Below are 21423 nucleotides of genomic sequence, written 5' to 3'. Positions count from 1 at the left end.
CTTTCTCTCTCTCTCTTTTTCTCTCTTCCTTACTCTCTCTCTAAAATCAATAAAAAAGCATATTCTTCAGTGAGGAATATATATATTCCAGCAAACTTCCTGAGAGAAACAAATATGAGGGTGTGAAAACAGTAACTTTAACTTTCCTGTGACCATGCCAGTCAGCACCCATGCTTCTCTGGCTTGGGGAAGTATTGGAAAGCTCATCAGGTGAACAAAAGCAAATGGTTTAGTTAGGCAAACAGCACCGTTTTCAAACTATTGGGTTCATCCTGTGTATGCCCTCAGGCTCAAGATTTAAGCCAGACCTAAGCAAAGTACCTGTGCCATGATACTATGCATAACTTTTCTACCTGTCATTCATATGTTCAACAAATTTTTTTTAATGTCTACCTTATGCCACACACCACTACAAGTCAGGTAATGATAAAGTAGACAAGATATTGCTTTTGTGAAACATACTATTTGTGGAAAAGGTAAACATTAAATAAATACAAATAAAAATGCAATCGTAATATCTTTTTTTCCTTAATTGTAACATCTTTTAAATTTAGAATTTGACAGTGAGAGGCCAGTTCATTTTGCCATTTTGCTTCTGAATTCTTTTGAATCATAAATCTCATAAATCAAAATACATTCCATCAATTTACTTACAGTTAGCTTTTCTAATAGCATATATCTGCAGAGTCATAAAGAGCTCATTAAAAAAATACATAGCAGCCTAGTCATTGTTTAATATTAGGATTGAACCTCCTATTGGGAGTTTTGGTTACTTAATATCTAGTGTCAAATGAGAGTTTGGACTCAACCAGTTGCTATAACTAATTGCTCATATTTTTCTTCCCATTTTCTTCAACAAATAATTCTTTACATAGTGATAATGGATCTATTTTTGTAATGGCCCTTTTCATAATGGGGTGGGATAGGGTTTTCTCTGTCTTTGACATTACATTTTACTAGTCTGACAAGGACTTCAGTTACATCAACAGCTGCACAAAAAGTAAGGTCTTTTGCAAGCATGAGGCACCCACAGATTACTTCAAATATCATCTTGCATTGGCCTTCGCATGGCCTGTTAGTTCAAGCCCTAAAAATAAACACCGTTAATTAGCTAATGGCAACATGGGTGGACCAGCTCTCTGACTGCGGGGACCTCCATCTAACCTCATTCGGTAGCGTGTCTCATGTCACCCAGGATGAGGCGGTTTGCAGCCAGGAATGCCTCTAAAAGAAGACAGTCACAAGGGGCACTACATTTCTAAAATAAGCTCTGGAACTCCTCCCCGCAGTGACAGGTTGCTTTCAGCCCCAGCCCAGCCCAGCCCTGGGGCCTCGGGGGCCAGCTGAGAGCGCAGTAGCGCAGTGTGTAAAGTGAAAGCTCAGGTTCAGTGCAGCTCTCCCTTGTCTTGCTTTCAATCAAAAAACAATCAGGAGGGCACTCACTCCTGGAAGTCCTTATCTTCATAAAATTTAACTAATGGCTCCTGTTCGGGTAAATAAGGTTGCTGTGTAACTCACGGAGGAAACTGTCAGCCAGTCACCTCCTGCCCGCAGACTTCTCAAAGAATACAAATTGGAGGAACCCCGTGGAGCTGGGCTGTGGCTGTTTATCTACATGGACTCTGTCCCAACAGCTCTGGAAAGCTGAGCCTTCAGTATAGTTTTCAGGGTGATTTTTTTTGTGTGTTTTTTTTTTTGTTTTGTTTTTTTTGTTTTTTTGAATGGCAGTCTTTTTTCTGTATGGAGTGGAAATGGTGAGGGGGGAAGATTTGTTTTAATGTATACTCTTGTTTAATGTGTTTATCCCCAAATAAGTGCGCTGTAGTAGACTTTGGCCCTGCACAAAGTAAATATTTGGCTGACAGATTCCACAGAGAAACTCAGCCTGGGGTGTTTGGGTTTCAGGAAAGAGGATCACCCTGGGGCGAAGGACTGGCGTGCACTCCACAGGGGATCCGCAGGAGTGGACTCCCCACTCAGCATCCCCAGCCCTCCTCCCACCGCTCCTTCCCAGCGAGATCACCTGCCATGCCCACCATCCTTTTATCTGACCCCCAGGCTTTTTCCCATGGCTCTGTCTGTGCTCCTCCCTCCACCTGAAGCACCTCCCTGCCCTACCCTCTCAGAGAACCTTGACCTCAGGACTCACTCCCAGGTCGCCTCACCTCTGCGCCTGGCCTTTCCTGTGGGCCTTCCACACCATCCCCTTAACACTGCCTTCTAACCTGCTTGTCCGCCTCACTACTGTCCCCCTGCATCCCCGAGGACAGCATCCTTTTCAGGAAAGGCAGAAGGTGTTGGTCTCCCTGTTCTGCGTTTAGGAAATAGAGGCACTGGCTTTATAGTGGACAAGAGCACCACCCAGGGATGTGGGAAGCAGGCTCTGCCAGTTGCTCCATCTGATCTTAACGAAGCCACTTGACCTCTCACAGTCTCAGTTCCCTCATCTGTCAAGTGGAAACAATGCGTTTTTGAGGGTCAGATGTATTACTGTGCAATTTGTGAAGTGTTTTAAGACTGAAGCCTCTGCCCCTCAGCTGGAGAACAGAGCCAGAGGTGACTGAAGCTGTCCTGTCCCTTGAAGCCAGCCCCGTGGTTTTCACACTCAGCACCCTTCAGCTATAACTTTAAAAATAAACTGTTTCTGTCCTCAGGCTCCTGTTCCTTTCTGGCAATTGTCTAATAAAGCCTCTTCGTTAGCCCCAGGAAGACAAAGGGTTGGCTACCTTTAGAAATCGGGGCTGGCCGCCTGGCTTCCTAAGGTTACCCATCGTGAGCCCGCCTGCCAGGCCAGCCCCAGTCTCCCTGTCAGGCCGTGTCCACAGCAGCCAGCACTGCTTCCAAGCCAGAAGCTGCCTTTATCTTCTTTCCAGAGTCTTTAAATATTAGGTTAAAATCCTCAAGGTTCCTTCTATGTTCTCTCTTCTGTTAAAAACTAAAATGACTTATGACAGACCTATGAAACTTGGTGAGACTTTTCAGACGCTCCTGTCTAGCAGGATGTGTGTTTGGGATGGATGGTACAATGAAATCTCTAGACCCTGCCCCGAAACGTGTGGGTGCAGCCCTTCCTCATCATGTCACCAGGGCCCGGATGTGGAGACAGGCCCCGCGGTGTCGTGCCATTAAACACCGGAATGTATAGTTAAAGACATTTTAGATCACTGACATCAGCAGGGTTTTCTGTCAAGTCTCTTGAAGGAGAGCGTCTCCTGCTCTCATGAAGCTGATGAGCTTTTCTTCTGAAAGACGGAGTTTCAGTGCAATGACCGGTCCCCCTCTGGCGCAGGGAGCATCTAGTCCAGTTATCCATGTAGGAAGCGTTTTCACTCCGGCTCAGTCCTACTTCCTGCCCCTCCTTTTGTCATCTCCCCCGGGTAAATCCGGGTGAAGTACTGCCTTGTGAGTACTTGCCTGGTCCAGTTTTTATTTTCTCTGGTGGGTTTATTTCCAGACCTCTGAACATACTAGTAGATCTCCCTGTGCATGTGTTGGGGGTGTGGGGGGAGGGGAAGAGGATGGAGATTGAGGAGGTTTCTTATTAGATTCCACTGCTGGGCAGAATTTTTGTAATGGGGCAACAATGAATAGATACAAATTATGCTCGCTTATTCTCAAATTCACCTCAAACCTCAGCATACAGGTACTATCATGCCTGCTTCATAGATGGAGAGCTGAGACAGTGAAAAATAGAGGGTACGTTGAAGATGATGTCTTCCAGCCCCCACTGTTGTCTAGAAGGGGAATCGCTTGCCCAGCACCAAGGAGTCCTTTAGTAAATTAAGCGCTTGCACTGAAACTGGACATACAGGAACCTTTCCTTGAGATTGGGATGGGAAGGGGTGTGGGAGTGATGTTTCAAGGGTTGAAAAAGTTTTTGGAGGCGTCCAGAGCATGCTCAGCAGTGTGGCCGAGCTGCTCAGAGAGGGACCTCCACATTCGGAGGCCACGGGTTGGCATCGGCTACACTTAAGCGTTTCCTTCTTGCGAGGGTAAGCTGCTTCCCCTCTCCAGATCTCTGTTTCCTTATTTGTGAAAGGGCACCAGGCCCCAGCCAGTTTTGCTCAGTGGATAGAGCATCGGCCTGCAGACTGAAGGGCCCCAGATTCGATTCTGGTCAAGGGCACATACCCAGGTTGCAGGCTCGATCCCCAGTAGGGGGCTTGCAGGAGACAGCCGATCAATGATTCTCTCTCATCATTGATGTTTCTCTCGCTCTCTCCCTCTCCCTTCCTCTCTGAAATCAATAAAAATATATTTTCAAAAAGAAAAAAGAAAGGGCACCAGGAGCACCTCCTATGCCACAGGTCCATTGCGTGTATTAAATGAAGTAACGTGTACGAAGGGCTTAGCACAGTGCTGGGCACACGATGAGCCCTCAGTGTTCTTTCTCTTCATTGTCATCATTATGATCAGATCAGTGCAGCTTTATAATCATTTTCTCAGATTTAAATAAAGTGCCAATATTAGCTACTTGTGGGGCTTTTGTTTAAATGAAATAATGCAGATAAAGAGCTTGGAAGAGTAGCTGGCATGTAATGAAAGTGCTAGCTGCTGTTACGATGATGGCTGTGCTGGTCAAGGTTGTGGTGTGACTTTCTTGGGAGAAATCGTAATCAAAGTGTCTGTGTCTTCTACCAGCTCCAAAGGCTGGGACGGTGCCAGGCAGGTGACCTGGGGAGTACTCAGTCAAGTAGTCCTTGAATCTAGGAGACTCAAGTCTGAAGTGGGTTAACTGCAGGGCATCCCTCTCACTAGAATGCCTTCCTCTACGGGTAGTTAGAAAAGGATCAAACAGAAGAATGACTCACAAAGCCCAGCACTGAAGAATGACTCAAACCTGAAGATGACAGATATTTTCCACTACATGGACCCGCAGCACAACCCAAATCTAGCCTGGGGTGACCAGCTGGCCCTGTCTGGTCTTAAAGTCTGTTTCCAGGTGACCACCAGCTGAACTCTGCTCGTCGTGGTCGCTGTCCTCTGCCCCCTTCACTGCTGGTGGGCCCAGGTGCCTCTTCACTCCCTCAACAGAGCTCCCCTTACCACCTGGAAAATTCCCCGGCTCAGAAGCTTCATTGTGTAGGTCCAGCATTAACCAAGCAATGCCTTTAAAAACAACATCAGGCAGGATCTTTGGGGGCTTAAGCTTAAAGTTCTGTAACTATACAGTTGACCATCAAAGTTCAATTTAACAGTAAAATAAAATTTGCATACTTCTTTTCCTGAGCTCCATTTTCTATTTCCACTTTGCTCTCTCACTGTGTGTGCCTCTTCAAGGGAAAGGCAGGGTGTAAATAAACTGAAAGCTGTACACCAACATGCAAGCCATCAGATCCTCGTTTTCCTAAAGGAGCATTATTGAAAATGACGTAAAGATCATCCTGTGGAGTGTATGTTATTGAAAATTAAAGCAATGAACCTGGGAATGATAGAAGCACCGAGGGATGGTATTTGTGGTTCAGCGAGTGCAAATCCATGTGTCATACACAAATACACTTCACTTTAATAGTTTGATATCTCTTCACTCATCTAAAACACCTTAAGGTATTTGGAAAGGGAGGAAGAAATAAAACAGATGAACCAGCTGAGATATGGCCAGGAACAGTAGTACTTCATTTTGATTGATGTTTTTACAACCTTATCTTCTAGATAAAAGCTACTGTAAACAAAAGCTGACCTACATTGATTGTCTTTCAAGGAAGTGAGGGCCACCTGTGTGCAGCTATTGGCTCCCGACTACTTAGTTTTTCTTCTTAGCAGTCAGCTCCACCCACCTGACAGCCACACCTCAGCCACCTGTAGGGCCCTCCCAGGGAACAGCTCTTGTATTTCCTACCAGGTTCTAAACAACATCATCTTTTCTGTAATAACCTGAAATGCACAGATTCCAAATGCAAAATGTCTGGGACTAGTTTTTTGATACATGTAACTCGGGCATAGTTTTAAGGCTCATTTTATCTCTTCCCTATGTGGTCGGTGGTTGTCAGCAAAATACTGTTTTCCAAATGCGTGTTAGCACCCGCAGCTTCTCCCGAGGCAGGCGCTCTCTGTGGGGCAGGCATTCATGTGTTCATGCATCTGCTCAGCCAGCACTCACTGGCTGGTTCCCTTGTGCCCCTGAAATGCAAGCTGCCCTCATGCAGCTTCCATTCTAGACGTGTAGAGCCAGATCGCCCATATTTACTTGTCTTCTAAGTACCATATTTTTGTAATTGTTTTCTGTCACCTGGTCATTTTTTCTAATGATCTTGATGGTTCCAATTTCTAATCCCTTTACCCCCACCCCCAGCATTTGCCTTCAAGGATCTATAAAATTGTGAGATTTGCTCTTGAGGACTGTGCTGGTTAGCCAAAGAGATTTTTCCTTATCGGGAAATACGTATTGTGAGTAAAAGGAATGTTTAACTACCCATTCAGAGCGAGTTGGGATCTGACATACCTGAAGCACTGTGTCACACTGGGATAATGATAGATTTATAGGGCAAACATGTAGCAGCCTTAATCCTTCAGTTATTCGACTTTGCCAAGGATGAAAATTCCAGTATTTTTTTTATTTTAAGCAGACATTTATATTTCTATCTAGAACCCATAAATTTCTTTGTGCCTTGAGATAAATGTCTCACTGAACTCTGAGTTACCCTGTGCTCTTTTGAGAATCGAGCCAAGAAAAAAGAGACCCACCCCCCTCTACCTGGTAATAAAAAACTATGTTAAAAAAAAATCAGGGCTAAACAACATTTATATAGTAAAATATTTTCTATTTTATAAAGCATTTCTAATTTCTACTATTCAGAAAGTTGGAAGTGAGAAGTTCAGGAATAACCTCCGAATTTATCAGAACGAGTCTGGCGAACCCAGAATGGACCACCACACTGTCAGCCAGGCTCGGCCAGCCTGGGGATCACTATTCATTATGGTTGTCATATCAATTATAAATTCTCTGGCATCAAACACTAAATCAGCGGAAATGATGGGTTCGCCTTTGGCATGTTTCCCTGGGGAAATAACTGAGAAAACATGTAATAATTCACACAACCAATTTTGTAAACTACCCCAACTTTGGGAAGAAGGCTGGAGTATAAATTCTAGGCTGGTAGATATGATTTGCACCCAAGGTCTGCCTGAAGTGGTCTCTCACTCTTAGTACTTAAATGTTTTCTCCGTACATGACCTTGAGTACTTTAGGACTTTAAGGATTTTGGTTTCTTTTACTGCACTTGGTATTTCTTCTTCCTACTTGGGGACGGGTACTGTCCACTTAATATATCCTCATTTGAAACAAAGACCAGGACTACTGTACTTAAGTTCATCCTCCAGTTTCACAACAAAATAATCTCAATGTTTCTGATCCCAACTCTTCATTTCTCTTCGGACCCTCTGATCCCACTCTTTATTTTCACCTCAAAAAATGAACATCTAATGGAGAAAATGAAGAGGACATTATATGAGTAAATGCAACTTAGCTGAGAGCTCACCTCGTCCAGGAAGACTTCTAGAATATCATGTCATTGCTCTAAATCAGCGGTCGCCAACCAGTGGTCCTGGATCTCTGGTGGTCTGTGAGGTCTGAAAATTGGCGATCGCTGCTCTAAATTGTCTTTTGCTGTGAACTGGTCAGCATTTTGTTTGTTCAGTTAATTACTTACATTTCACACTTAAAAATATGAATAGACTTTTTCCAAGTTATTAAACTTTGAGCTGTAAGCTGCTGCAGGAGGGAGGAGCCTTCCTTCAGTGACCTGTACTGTCCGCGGGGGGATGCCCAGGCTGTGCTATGTTCATTCTTAACAGGTAAACGCAGCGCAGCTGGCCCACTGCCGGGAGAAAGCGTTTCTCCAGGAAAACAGATATGAAAGCAGCTGATTACATAGCTTCTGCCTTTGTTTCCTATTCTACCTCGCTCAGCTTCTCTCTTCTGAGCAGAGAGTTACGATAGGCTAGAAAGACTGTGAGTGTGGCATCTGAGTCTGTCCAACACGGGGCAAAGGACAGGGAAAATGAAGCACTTTTCCAGGCAATTTAATGTAGACACGGAAATGCCAAGTTACATAAACACCAAGGAGGATTTCAGGTGGTTGTAGTTGTGTATTTATATACATTTTAAACTTTCTTCAAAATAACATATTTTCTGTTTATTTTCTATGTGGCATTCGGGCCTGAAGTGAATCAGTATTTAGAATATATTTTTCCTTTTCTATTTTCAAAATTATATACGGTGAGTTGATGTTACAAAGAGATTTGCAGTTTTAATCATCAAGATCCATGAGTTGAGTGAGAATACTCATAACTGGGGTTCTTTTTTCTTGAGTCCTTTCAATTTGCAAACACGGACCTGCCAAGAAAAGAAAGTGAATAAAACAACCAAGTTATGTTTTTATTTCATCTCTAGATATTACAAAATAAAAAGAATGTTTGCATTGTATATTAAATTGACCATAGTGCCAGAACCTTACGATGTTATATTACATGATCACTAATCTATTATTATTGTACACATATTTACGCGCAGGCATGAATACACACGTACTCTGCACATAAACATGTGCAAGCATATTTCACTTGGACTGAAAAGTTATTTACAACTCTGTCTGGAGATACATACAACAGTGATTAACAAGTGCATAACCAATCTACAACACGCAGATTAAAACTAAATAAACAGTGTAAGAGTTTATTTTAAAACAATTACAAGATGTTTTATATTTCTCCTTCGTCCTGAACTATGTTTTTGCGAATGCATTCTTCATAAAAACCACATGCAAGTCTTTGATGGTGAAACAATTGACTTCCAACAGCCACATGTCTGCACACATCTTCCGAAGTTACCCCAGACCCCACACAGCAACTCAGAATGAGAAAGAAAAAGGGGAAAATATATATATATATGGTTTTTTAATTATTTAATGAAGACCCTTGTGAACAAGAAACTTGACTAAAATCATCAAATCATCCCATAGTCCTCTTTTCATTTCAACTGAAAATTGTTTGGTTGACTTGATCCAGATTAATATTGTAGAACCCCAGTATATTGAGTGAGAATCCTTTATGTAAACATGGTAATTCAGCTCATTGAGAAGTATGATATCAATTTCATGAGTTTCCTTTATTCTTTGTGGAGAAGCAAATTGTACGACAGTATATGAGTCCCAGCTTCATATTGTATTACCGAAAGAGGTATAAAATCATACTGATATTTTTTAAAATATGTAGTGATTTTTCTCATAGAGCTGAAAACATAGATAAGTCAAATTAATGCCACAAACATAAGATACATCTTTATGCCAGAAGTATTTTAGCAGCAAGAGTGGGCCTTTGGGTTCCCTTTGTCAACCCTGCTTAGCAAGTCTGAACCTTCTTTTCTGGTTCTTCCTGACACGCTCACGTAGACCCTCCGCTTCCCTCGGTTTTTATGGTAACTTATTCCAGCTGTTGGTATCCATTAATGGGAACAGGCTGCAGGAGTGTTCTGGGTTTACTCCTCTCCCCTCATGTTAGATTCTGTCCCATAACTTCTGAATCTTCTCCTAGCAGGAAGCATTCATCTTCTCTGGACTTCAGGCAGTGATTCTATAATTCTCAGTTCTTTTCCCTGAATTATAAGTTGCTTTGCCATATGCTTCCTAAACATGGTGACACCTACATTGAAATGAGTGGCTAGATAGACTTTTTAGTATGGAACTATTGACTTTGTCCCTGAAAAATGATTCCCCGGAGACAGGTGAATCCTGACTCATACACTGGGCTTTTGATTAGTCGCCTGCCTTCTGGGCCCCTGCTCTTCTCTCTTTTCCAGATGTGGCAAATATGTTTCAAAGCTGAGTGAATGTTATAAATTGCTGTGTAAATACAAGGCATAGTGACAGACAGTGTAGTGTAATGGTTATAAGCACAAGCCACAGAGCCAGACCGCTGGGGTCCAAAGCCTGTCCCTTTTTGTGCCTCAGTTTTTTTCATCTGTAAAATGGGGATGATTGTAGTGCCCTCCTCACAGGGTGCTTGTGACTTTCAAATGAGTCTGCACGTGTAAAAGTATGGAGTCATTGCCTGCCACGCGAGTGTGCTATAAATGTTCGTTACCTCTTCATTGTTGTTTATTCAGAGAGTTTTATATGTATTTAGACAACACCTTTGTAGACCTTATGTACGATCAAGGGCCTTCTGAAATCTGTGGAGCCATAGAAGCTAAATGGGCCTCAGGAAACCAACCAGGAAGTTGGTTATTGGGGCTAATTTAGCAAAGTGATATCCAACACTAGGATTGGAAATCTCTGCCTACCTGCATCTACCTTTCATTTTAGCACTCCCTGAAGAAAGTGCCTCAAGGAAAAGTCTTAACAAGGGAAAGTTAAGTGAAAATATCATCCAATTAATTCCTGTCTTACAGGATAGTGAAAGGTGTGGCAAGGAAGGGGGGGGGGGCGTATTTTTTATAGTTAAGAAAGAGAAAGGAAGTCCTCCCTGAATTCGGGGCCTCTGAGTTCTGGCAAGGAAGGGGGGGGGGCGTATTTTTTATAGTTAAGAAAGAGAAAGGAAGTCCTCCCTGAGTTTCTCAGAGAGTTATAGGAAACCTTGGACTGAGAGGCATGGTTTCTAACGTATACCCGATTCTGTCCAACATTTACAATCTGACATCCCAGAGACTATGTGAGGACAGCTACATTTTTTCTGGAAAACTAAGAACTTACTCACTGAAGTACCATTTTTAAAACATTCCTGGTGACAGATCTTTTAAAAATATATTACAGATTGCACTGCCTGTCTTAACTGAACAAAATGTAACCAGCACCCGTTTTCCTCAGACTGTCCTTTAGCACCTGTTGAGATTGACAGAGTCCACAGGCCCCAACACCACCTTGGATCGCCACGACTGGGGACGCTTTCAGTGTCTCCTCCCCGGTTGTCGGCAGTCCTCAGGTGGCCAAGTGTCCTCCCTGGAGTCGGCCCCCCCCCGCTTCACCCGCTTCAGATTTGCAACTTCAGAAACCTACTGACCAAACTTAAAAACACACCACCGCAGTATAGAAAACATGTAGGGTTCTTCATCTGTATTTGATTTCTTTACATGTTTAGGTGACCCCAGGGCCCTAGACAGGCAGCAGGGAAGGTGTTGGTGTGTGGTCGCAGTTAGGAGCCAAGAAGCTCTGTTGGTGGAAAAGCATCGACTTGCTTCATCACCTGTTTGCCTTGGTGAAGAGTGGCTACTTAGTAATCATCTCATTCAGTGACCTCTTCTGCTATAAATTCTGGGTGCAACTATAAGAGGAAAAAAAAATCTAATTTATAGCCAACAGGACTCTTCATGCTGCATATGTGAAGAATGGCATTTGATTACTCAGGTGTGCAGTATATATGTTAGTTACCTATTGCTATGTGACAAATTACCCCAAAACTAGTAACTTAGGAGTACACACACTTACTATCTCACTTTTTCTGTGAGTGGGAACATGGGCGTAGCTTAGCTGGATCCTCTTCTCCACTGTCTCTCACATGCTCCATTCAAGATACTGAGGGGTGGGGCTTCCCCCAGTCAAACCTTCAGATGAGACCACACCCCTCAGCTCACTCCGGTTGTTGGCAAGATTCAGTTCCCCGCCAGCTGGTGGGCTGAGGGGCACAGTTCCTCGCTGGCTGCAGACCCCAGGCCACCCTCAGTTCCTTGCCATGAGGGCCTCTCCCAATGGCAGTTTGCTTCATGGAAGTATGGGAGCCCAGAAGGCAAGGGTGTGTCTGATAGTGAGACGGAGGTCACAGTCTTTGTACCCTAATCACAGTGGCATCCTATCACTTTTGCTGTGTTGTTTCTCTTAGAACCTAGACACTAGATCCAGCCCACACTCAAAGGGAGGGCATTAAACAAGGGCACGAGTCCCAGGAGGCGGGGACCACCTTCAGAGTCAGCCCAACACAGTATCTCTCTGCAACTCTCAGTCGCAACTCGAACTCCAGCACCACCTCCGCATGGGTCCCTTTTCATTACTGCCGCTGCCCAGGGCAGTAAGGTGCCTCTCTCTGCACCTCTTCCCGTAGAGAGAAGAAGCAAGGCTGCTCTCGGCGGAGTGAGTTCTCAGTGCGACCCGGGGCAGGAACTGTGTCTTTCCTTCTAGCCCATTTTTTACTGTGCTTTGGGGACCCCTGGACCTGCTGGGGTTGGACCCCAACAGGTGCCTCTCTCTGCACCTCTTCCCGTAGAGAGCAGCAGCAAGGCTGCTCTCGGCGGAGTGAGTTCTCAGTGCGACCCGGGGCAGGAACTGTGTCTTTCCTTCTAGCCCATTTTTTACTGTGAAGATGAACCTCATGTGCAGGGACAGGTTAGTTACACGTTTGCTCAGTATTTTCAGACATCTTCAGTGTTACCCATATCACAGAATCTCCTTCATGTATGCAGTTCACCTCCATGTCACACATTCATCCAGAAAAGGAGACCAAACCCATTAGAACAGTGTCCCTAATCCTGCCAAATTTGAAAGTCTTTAAAACAAACAAAAAAGAATTATGGCTAACTCTCCTGCCCCCACATGATTATAGCTGTGCTTTTATTTTTTTTAATATTTTTATTGATTTCAGAGAAGAAGGGAGAGAGAGAAAAAGATAGAAACATCAATGATGAGAGAGAATCATTGATCGGCTGCCTCCTGCACGACCCCTACTGGGGATCAAGTCCACACTCCGGGTATGTGCCCTCACCGGGAATCAAACCATGACCTCTTGGTTAATAGGTTGACGCTCAACCATTGAACCACGCTGACCAGGCTGTAGCTGTACTTTTAGATTCCTTCTACTTAGAAAATACATAATACCTGAAAGCTACCTATTTTGTTATCTACCTCTCCAAAAGAGGACGAGATCTATTTTATTTTTTTCAGAGGATAGTGCTTAGTGTGCATAAGGATGTCTTGCAGTCTATTCACAGCCACTCAAGGGCCTCTGGCCCAAGTTTAGGAACCTCTGAGTTAGATCTCAAGGCAGGGCCAAGTCTCAAATGCCCACAGGGTGCAGGTGGGCAACAGAAATGAGCAGCGTAGGCAGAACATTAAAAAAAAAAAAAGTGTATTATCTTCTGTTTCTTTAGTGAAAGGTGAAATCCCCTGAGCTTGTCTTTGCTTTCCCAGATCTGACAGAGATGTGAGTATGAGGAAGTAGGGCTCTACAATTAAAGAAAATCTAAAGTGAGGCATGATGAGGAATGGCACCTGGCACTGCGCCTCGCCAGAGTAACAGCGCCAGAGAGCGGTGGAGACTGTGGCAGAGCTGAGAGCACATGGCAGGTCCAGGGGGGCAGCCATGACTCAGCTCCAACTGATTGTGGCCATATCAGTTCATTTCTCAGGAGACGGTGAATATGCAGGATTTTGTGTACAACCTCCCAATTTTTATGTGTTGGCTCCATTTTTTTAACTCGATAAAAGCCCAGCCTTGATTTCATAGATCCAGTCACAGAAATGTCACTAATTTGCAAGGAAGCTTACCCCAACAGGATCACCATAGAGCAGAGAGACACGGTGAAACCAAGCTGATCCCTGGGAGACAGATGTGCACAAAAAAACCAAAAGGGTGCCCAGCTTTCATTCCACAGACTCCTGTTTAATTTCTCTAAATACTCTAAAATGAAAGGAACCCAGAGAAGCAAATTACAAATGCACTTACAAGGCTGTCGTTATTTACCTAGAACGTCTTCCCCTCAGGGTCTGTCATGGCTCCTGACTTTCACCTCCCATTTTTTTCCAAGAGGTATTTGTTATTTTTGCTAATTTGGTGGTATTTTATTTGCAGGCAAAATTAACTTGTTCAGACGTCACTCACATTCCAGTGTCTGCTCCACAGGAGTTTGTAAAATTCATTTGGAGTCTTTGATCTCATTACTTGACCATGAGTATAGTAGTAACATTAAAGTTACAGTTAGCTATCCGTATACATCCCATTACTGCGTGTCCCCGGGCTGGTGCGGAGGGCTGCAACCCCAGTAGCAGGCCAACCTTCTGCTTTGCACATTCGCTCAGACCCAGGGACTCTGTTTTCTTTTGAACGCCGTTAACAGTCTCTTTGATTTTTATTGGTCACAAAGGTTATGTTTGCCTTCCCAGCGATCTCACTCCCGTCCACTAGTGCCACAATAAATGGCAACAGGCATCCAAAAGGTGAAATCACTCAACCCACAAGCATGTACTTGACCTACATAAAAATTTCGTAGGTCCTGTTGTCTCTGTTTTACACCTTCTCATAAGAAAACGCTGAAGTTGGCTTGCTTGGTTTTTCCAATTGTTAACCATAAGGTTCCCTTCTGTTAGTTCAGATCACCAAGGAAGCAATGATGTCAAGTTTGTTAATATGGTCAGCCTCTTCATAAATAGACAAGTTGCTGAAAGGTTATCTTGCCAGCATCGCATAGTCTCTGGATCCCGAGTTGGGGACAGCTCAGAAAGGCACTCGAGTGGGTATCAGGAGCAAGGCCAGATCTTGTCCTGTCATTACATTTCCAACCTTGTCACTCTCTGAAGTTCCTATTACCTTTCTCACTCCAAGGCCAATAATTTGAAAACCTCCATCTACCAATCTCTATTTACAAAGGGTGGTTGTCTTTCCTGGTCGTTAAGCACATATTTTCAATCAGAGCTTTTGAGCCACGTGAGAGAGCTAGTATTACCTAAGTAACTATAAATTCATCCAAAAGCGAAGAAACAAGCACTTAGATACATGGTAGAGTCTCCTTAGGAATCCCTCGTCATATGTACCGATGACAACTCACAGACCCTTGTCACTCTCTCGGAGGGTCCTGGTTGGGAACCACCCCATGAAATGTTCAGATTCCCAATCTCGCAAAAACCCTTTTGAGTTGCAGATTTCATCTGTGGCCTCACAAGTGAAACGAGTCCCCTTTCTTGGTGGCTGAGGTGTTCCCCAGCCTGGCTTTTCCGCCTGGAAAATGCCATTTTTGCAAAGAGCTGTCATGCTTCGTGTCCTTTGGCTTATGATTTAGCTGCTGGGCCAACGTACAGGCTGCTCTTGCTCTCGGTGCCGGTGATGTGTGTTTTTGTTTTATTAAATCTTTAAAACACCGGGCTTGTTGTTTATGACCCCCATATATTTCTTTGTTCTTTTCCATGACTGTTTAGATCACAGACTTTTTTCTCCCTTTGTGGAAATATCAGTGCCTTTCCAAAGAACATCACGGTCTCCAGAATGGCTGCATCACATGATGGGCGAAGGCTCTGCGCTCTAGGTTGGGTCTGCAAGGCTGTGACTCGGGGCTGCTTTGTGGATGGGAAGGTTTGAGGCTTCTCAGATCCGGTCCCGAGACTCGCAGGTCTTCCTGCCGTTCCCAGACTTGTTTTGACAGATCTGAGATCATTTGATAACAATCACAGTGCTTTTTGTAAAATAAAGACACCAAATAGTCTGTGTTCCAGTTGCAGACAAATGTTTGTGATTTAAAGTTACTAAGCAGCCCTCAGTTACATAGAAGCAAGTTCTCATCCAGGTGTGAGCTTTGCCTTGTGTGTATGTCAGCACGGGAGCCCACACCCTATGCCAAGGCAGTCTGAGTCTTCTAACCCCAAAGGAACCTTCCTCAGAGACACTGAGGAGGAGGAGGAGAGCATCTGCAGCCAGGCCTGCATTCAGGTAAACGTCACAGGGCCTGGTGCTGCAAGGCGTGTCATCCGGACACAGCTCCTGCGTCCCCTAGAACAAGTTCAGTGGATGAGTTCCCGCCTCATGGTTCTGTTCTTGCACGGAGGGGATGCAAAATGTTGTCATGAATCTTGCCTCCAACTGGGCTACTTTGCTGATGTGGATCCCCAAATAAACCAGTCCGTGACATCCAGCTGAACTTGTTCCTGGGCACACAGTATCTCACAGCCCGTCCTGTACTGTTAGTTTTGGCAAGAACGCCGCCGCATACAATAAATCATGGAAGGAAAGAGCTTTCTGGCCTGGCGTGGTTCAGCCTGCTGTAACGTCAGAATACAGAAAGCAGTTCTGTTTTTAGACATCCTTTTACTAACCCAGCATTCATAATTTATGATTCCACTGTAAAATTCCTGCAACATGACACCGAAAGTAGGGCTGCCCTTTAATTAAGTACCTTCAGTAGGGAAAACGTGAAACTGATGTGCAAAACCTCTCTGTGTGCGCGCGGTGATGGATCGTGGTTGCATCTTTATGAACCCAGCCTGGAGGTCTCGACTTCCTGAGGGGTGAGGAATCCGTAGGGCGACTTCCTGAGCCTGCTGCTAGCCAAATCCGAGATCGTTCGGAGGCACCATTTAGGAAAATTGAGGTTTTAAGCCTGCATCTGCCTGTGCTTTGTCACAGGTCTATGTGCCATTGTTCCTGTTCTCATAAGAACCTACGACCAAATTTCATGTCGTGTTTGCACGTGGAGAGGTGGGAGCGCAGAGAATGCAGGGCCGGGGAGAAGGTCTCTATGAGGTGTCCCCTTGTCCTGTGGACTTTTTTTCTTTTAAACTGAAAAGCAAGGATGACAGAAGGGACTTTGGGCCCTACTGATGCACGGATAAAACATGACAGCCCGAAGAGGACCTTGGGCTGTTCCATTTTTTTTAATTATTTTTTTTTCTTTTAGTATTCTTTTTCCTCAGTTGAAAATAGCTAAGATAATTTTTCAGAATACTTCTGAATGTAAGAAGACTAAAATCCCAAGCCGGTGCCTTCGGCTCACCACTGTTTTGACTCGGGTTTTATCCTCCATCAGCTAAGTGGGCACATCAGCCCAAGCCCATAGCATCTTCCTGAAAGGTAATGAGGGCAGTGCATACATCTGACATACGTCAGGTTCCTTGAAAGAAAGGCAATAAATGTGCCTTGCATTAAGTTAACTCTTTGGTGTAAGTTCCGCTACTTTCGGTCATTATGTAGCAACCAAAATGAAAACATTGTGCAATAACGCTGTGTAAACCATCTTATCCGTGCTTCAGAGGTTCCTGTGTGGGGAGCTACACTGATGCTATGCGTGTGTATTGTTTTCTTGTGTTTGTGCAGATTCGGGCCGGGCCTGGTCATCTACTGGTACGGATTCATCCAGGAGCTGGACTGTAACCGGGAGAGGGGCATCCTGCTCAAAGCCTGCTTCCCCACGGACATCGTCACCTTGTGCCACGGCGCCGCTGCGCCCTGACGGGCCTGGACCAGAGGCTGGCGGGGGGAAGGTGGATCCGGAAGCAATTTCACTTCCCTGCAGCGTCAACTCCTGGCAACATCTGCCCTGAACTCCAGCTGAACCCTTGCTGCCCGTGGTCACACCACTGCCTCTTTAGACAAACATAGCAGGAGTCTCTGTTTTCCTTCATCCCTTGCTGATGTGAGCAGCCAAGAGCTACAGACACAACCCACTCATTGTCAGCGTTTCTGTCTCTGTCAAACAGTTGGTTTATAGATAGTCATAATCTGTCTTCCTTCCGGATGGTTTCTCCCTGAATACTGAACAAAAGGGAAAACGTGGGGACTCCAAGGTGTGATTTTTCAATGCTCCTCCCAGTCCCCGAATCACCCTTTTATTTTTTTTTTTCCTAAGATTCCTCCCCCTCCCCGCTTCTCTTCATGAAACCCAGACACCCAGGGTCGCATGACCGCGTGGCAGCATCCAGCCGGGTCCCAGCAACGCTGAGGCCATGGTCCGAAGCCGAATCCTGGCCCTCACCTGCGGGCTCCGAGGCCCCGCGGGCAGCCCGCGCCTTCGCCTTCGCCTTTGCCCAAGCTTCGCGGCTTCCTGACTTCCAGGGCCCTGAGCCAAGCTGAAAAATACACTTGATGAGAATTTCCTCTTTTCCTAAGACTTATTTGAGCACCAAACATTTCTCATGTATCTCATTCGAAAGTATCCGTTACATTGTGTCTAGAAACCGCACTCCTCCGCGGGCGGGGGCCGGAGCGGGGCGGCTGGAGCGAGGTGCCAGCCGAGACAGGAGTTTATGTTTAAAACGTGGCTAGTTCTCAGTGATGTGCGATCGTATTTTTATGAGCAAAATTCTTTAAAAGTGCCTTTGGTGCACTGCTTTTCACCTGCATTTTATACCACGTAATTATAAAACGCTCATAACTGGGGCATTAGAAATATTCAGCTTGGAACGAATGAAGTGCGCTGGAAGTGAACCTGGGACGATTTTCAAGAAGCAGAATCAGGCAGAGGGTGTATCTGTTCACTTTATTTAGTCACCTTCTATGCTGCAAATCAGATTTCACTCTAAAGCAAAACATCAGTGAACTCATTGTAAATCTATCTTTTGGGAAGTTAAAGATTAATGTATAACCAGAAATGTATTTAGTAAAATACATTGACAAAACATGACTTTGGTAATGTTGAATTGGCGAGTTTGGAGCTGTTAATAAAGGTGTAAGTTTTTACAAACGTGTGTAAGTTATCTGCATTGCTTGGTTCCCTCACAAAACTCACCATGCCATCAGCACCCTGTTCATTTTGTACCTAAAAGGGTTTCCCAAGTCTGCCTGCTGCTCTTCCTCTGGAAAGACACAGGCGTGTCAGGTCCGATCCGTGTCAGGTCCGATCCGGCGGATTTTAGCTCTGCAGGGGTTGCCTTCAACAAAAAGGAACGCGAAAGGCAGTGAACTGGTAAACAGGTATCAGGCAAACTTCTCTTTCCATGTAAAGTGCCTCAAGCAGGTTTTGTGAGTGAAATAGAACGATTCGAAACCAGTGCTGTTGTCTTGATACACACAGTCACTCACACACACACACAAAACTGTTGTTAAAGGCAGTTTTCATGGCCTGCTCTAAGCTGCTTTTTCTTCTTTAGGAATAAATCACATTTATCTGCAGAGATGTTGAAAACCCTGTTAAACCCTTGTCGAGGCTTTGTTTGTTTTACATTAAACAAATGCATGGTGAGGGTACACAAGTTAAAACATAGAGGTGCTTGCATTTCGTATTCCTTCTACCCGGTGCCCTGACATAATGTGTTATGAGAAGGTATCCGTGTTCCCCCGCAGAGGCCCGCCTCCTCTTTATGAATAAGGTTTTCAAATTTGGCTCCTAAAAGTGGGAGAGAGACCAGCAGCCCACTGTGCACACTATGATAAAGTTACAAGAACTAAGCTCTTCCCACAGGAGAACTAATGGGATGATTATACCTACTCCTCTTCGGGCGGAGGCGTGGGGGGGAAGGGAGTAAGGTTCCCAGACCGGAAGCTTAAAGCTTGCGCTTTCTCTTTCTGTTAGAAATACTTACCTGTATGATATCTGTGCGTGTTCTTTGTTTACTTGTTTGTTTGTTTAGTTTGGACAATATAAACATCAGCCCTGGAAAGCAGACACAAGATGTCACCTTTTTTATTGCCGTCGTCATTAGCGCATTAACATGAAAGCGGATCTTGTTTGATGCAGCTCTCCGCAAACTGCGCTAACGAATGTGCCAGCCCAGAAGCAGGCGTGTGTGCAAACGTAAAACTAAATGATGCTCTCGCTGGCATCTATGGGCTTGCCAAGCATCTGCTCTCACAAATAAGGAAGAGACCGGCTTGGAGCATGGCAGGGGCCCAGCTCCGAGCAAAGCTGGCCCAGCGCTGGTATTTAAGGTGACCCCAGACTCCTTCCCCCATCTCAAACAACCCCCTAAAAACATAATGAGGATCATTTTTTTCTTTTGCCTTCTAGTGAGGGATATGTCAACTCTTCTAACGACTCGGAAAAACATATAAAAGGGAAGGCTCAGGGGTCCCGAGTAGAGCTGGCTCTCTCCAGGGGAAATAATTCTCTCTCAGCCATAGGTGTGGGTACCTGCTCCTTGTCTGCAAGGCTTGATTCCACTATAGAGTCCCAGGTGAGCCACGCTGATGAATGCACAGGGCCCACGTGAGCAGGTAATCCACTCACGGAGGAGCTGTACCCATTGTGTTCTTTCCTCTCCGGAGCCAAGATACCGTGGATGTCTGCGCTCTATAACCTGCTCCCCTACAGACCTGTGTTCCGATGGGATGGAATCTTTACTGCCTTCTTCCCCTCACTTCCCACCTCTTCCCCCCTCTGCCCCCACCCCCCAGCCTTTGCCAGTTTCCTCCCATGTGCATCCTGCACTTTGTCACTACTCCTGGGCTCTTCTCTAGGAAAGATCCCAGGACAAAACTTCACCCCATCGCCGTCCTCATCCACAAGTCTTCGGAGTAAAGGGTGGGGGTGGGAGCAGTTGATCTCACCCCTGTGGGAAGAGCATTCCTCAGCATCCTCCAGCTGCCAGAGTATTCATTCCAGGGCATTGTGGCACCTGAAAGATGGTACAACTTTTAACTAAGATAATAAACTTTGCGGGGCCCCGTATGGTTTTAGGCCACCAGTCAATGTTTTGGTAAAAGGAGGCGAAGGAACATGTGAGGTTCGCAGCCACGTTGAGCCCAAGTGGTGATGCTCAGTTGATTAAATATAAATGGAGACAGTGCAGTGCCCGTAGGACTGAGTGAGAGAAGCATCCCAGCTGTTCGTCTTGGGGCGGCTTGCCCTCCTTCATGTGATCTGATGGGAGCAAGTTGCCGCGAAGCATAACTATTTTCTGGCAAGGGGGCGGGGAGACCATCTCCCCAGGGGCACATTCTCAATTAGGCTTAAGGGACTAAGCCAGCTTAACCAGAGAGGAAACCCAAAGGCAAGCCACAGCAGTTTGCCTGAACCTGTGTGCAGAGTCACCGTAGGTTAGGCAGGATCCTGTGCGCCCGTTCGCATCGCCTGGCCATGCTTCCCAAAGCTAACCTTCCTGTATATGGTCAGCACGCCCCGAACCCGTGTCATGAAGAACATGCCTGGATTCCCAAGATTAAATAAGGAAGATGGAATTATGAATTAAATAATGACCAGAACAGCTTGGGTTCCCCTGTGTGTTTCACTTTCCTGCTATTGTTTTGAACGCGGCTGTGAGACAAAGAGCTGCTTAGGTCAAGCACTATAAATTACAGTTTCCATACAATAGTAATCCACTCAAATGATTTCAAAGCTTGATCAAAGTACTTCAAAAAGACTTTTAAAACTTTTCCACAGAACAAGGGGGAGGGGACGTGCTCATTTGATGCCTTAATTTGTTTCAGCCAGTATAGCAAAGTCTGATCTTGGCGTCGTACCTACTTTATATAAAGTCCGACTCATTAAATCCAACGTGTGCTTATTGCTTTATGTCTAAGTGAAGGGGACTTATGTTTCCATCGAGTTAATTGGAACAACTAGACATTTGGAGTCACTCGTCAGAAAAAGATACCGTAGTGTCATCTCAAAATAAGTCTAATTTGACCATATTTAATTTCGAGACTCAAGGTATTTAAGGTTGTCTAATTCCCTGTGCTTAAAATAAAATGGGTATCGGTGGATTTATGTGGCATTTTAATAATAATCATGGCAACAGATGTATGTTGTTTTTCGTTCTTTTTCCCTCGTCACGTGGATTTGTCTAGAGCTGTCTCGTATCG

General features: G+C 45.0%; 1 protein-coding gene across 3 annotated transcripts in view; it reads left to right on the top strand.

The window, feature by feature from the left end:
* The window catches only part of LOC102239966 (chromosome unknown open reading frame, human C15orf41), a 217715-nt gene extending 199344 nt beyond the window's left edge, over positions 1 to 18371 (top strand). For all 3 annotated transcript variants that reach the window (XM_005879360.2, XM_014550313.1, XM_014550310.1), the window contains one exon: positions 17002 to 18371. In XM_005879360.2, coding sequence (XP_005879422.1) covers positions 17002 to 17137 — 136 coding nt within the window. In that variant the 3' untranslated portion in view covers positions 17138 to 18371. The remainder of the gene's footprint in view (positions 1 to 17001) is intronic.
* Positions 18372 to 21423: the final 3052 nt, after the last annotated feature.

The sequence above is a fragment of the Myotis brandtii genome, unplaced genomic scaffold (assembly GCF_000412655.1).
Source record: "Myotis brandtii unplaced genomic scaffold, ASM41265v1 scaffold596, whole genome shotgun sequence".
NCBI lineage: Eukaryota > Metazoa > Chordata > Mammalia > Chiroptera > Vespertilionidae > Myotis > Myotis brandtii.
This window is presented reverse-complemented; position numbering and strand designations above follow the sequence as displayed.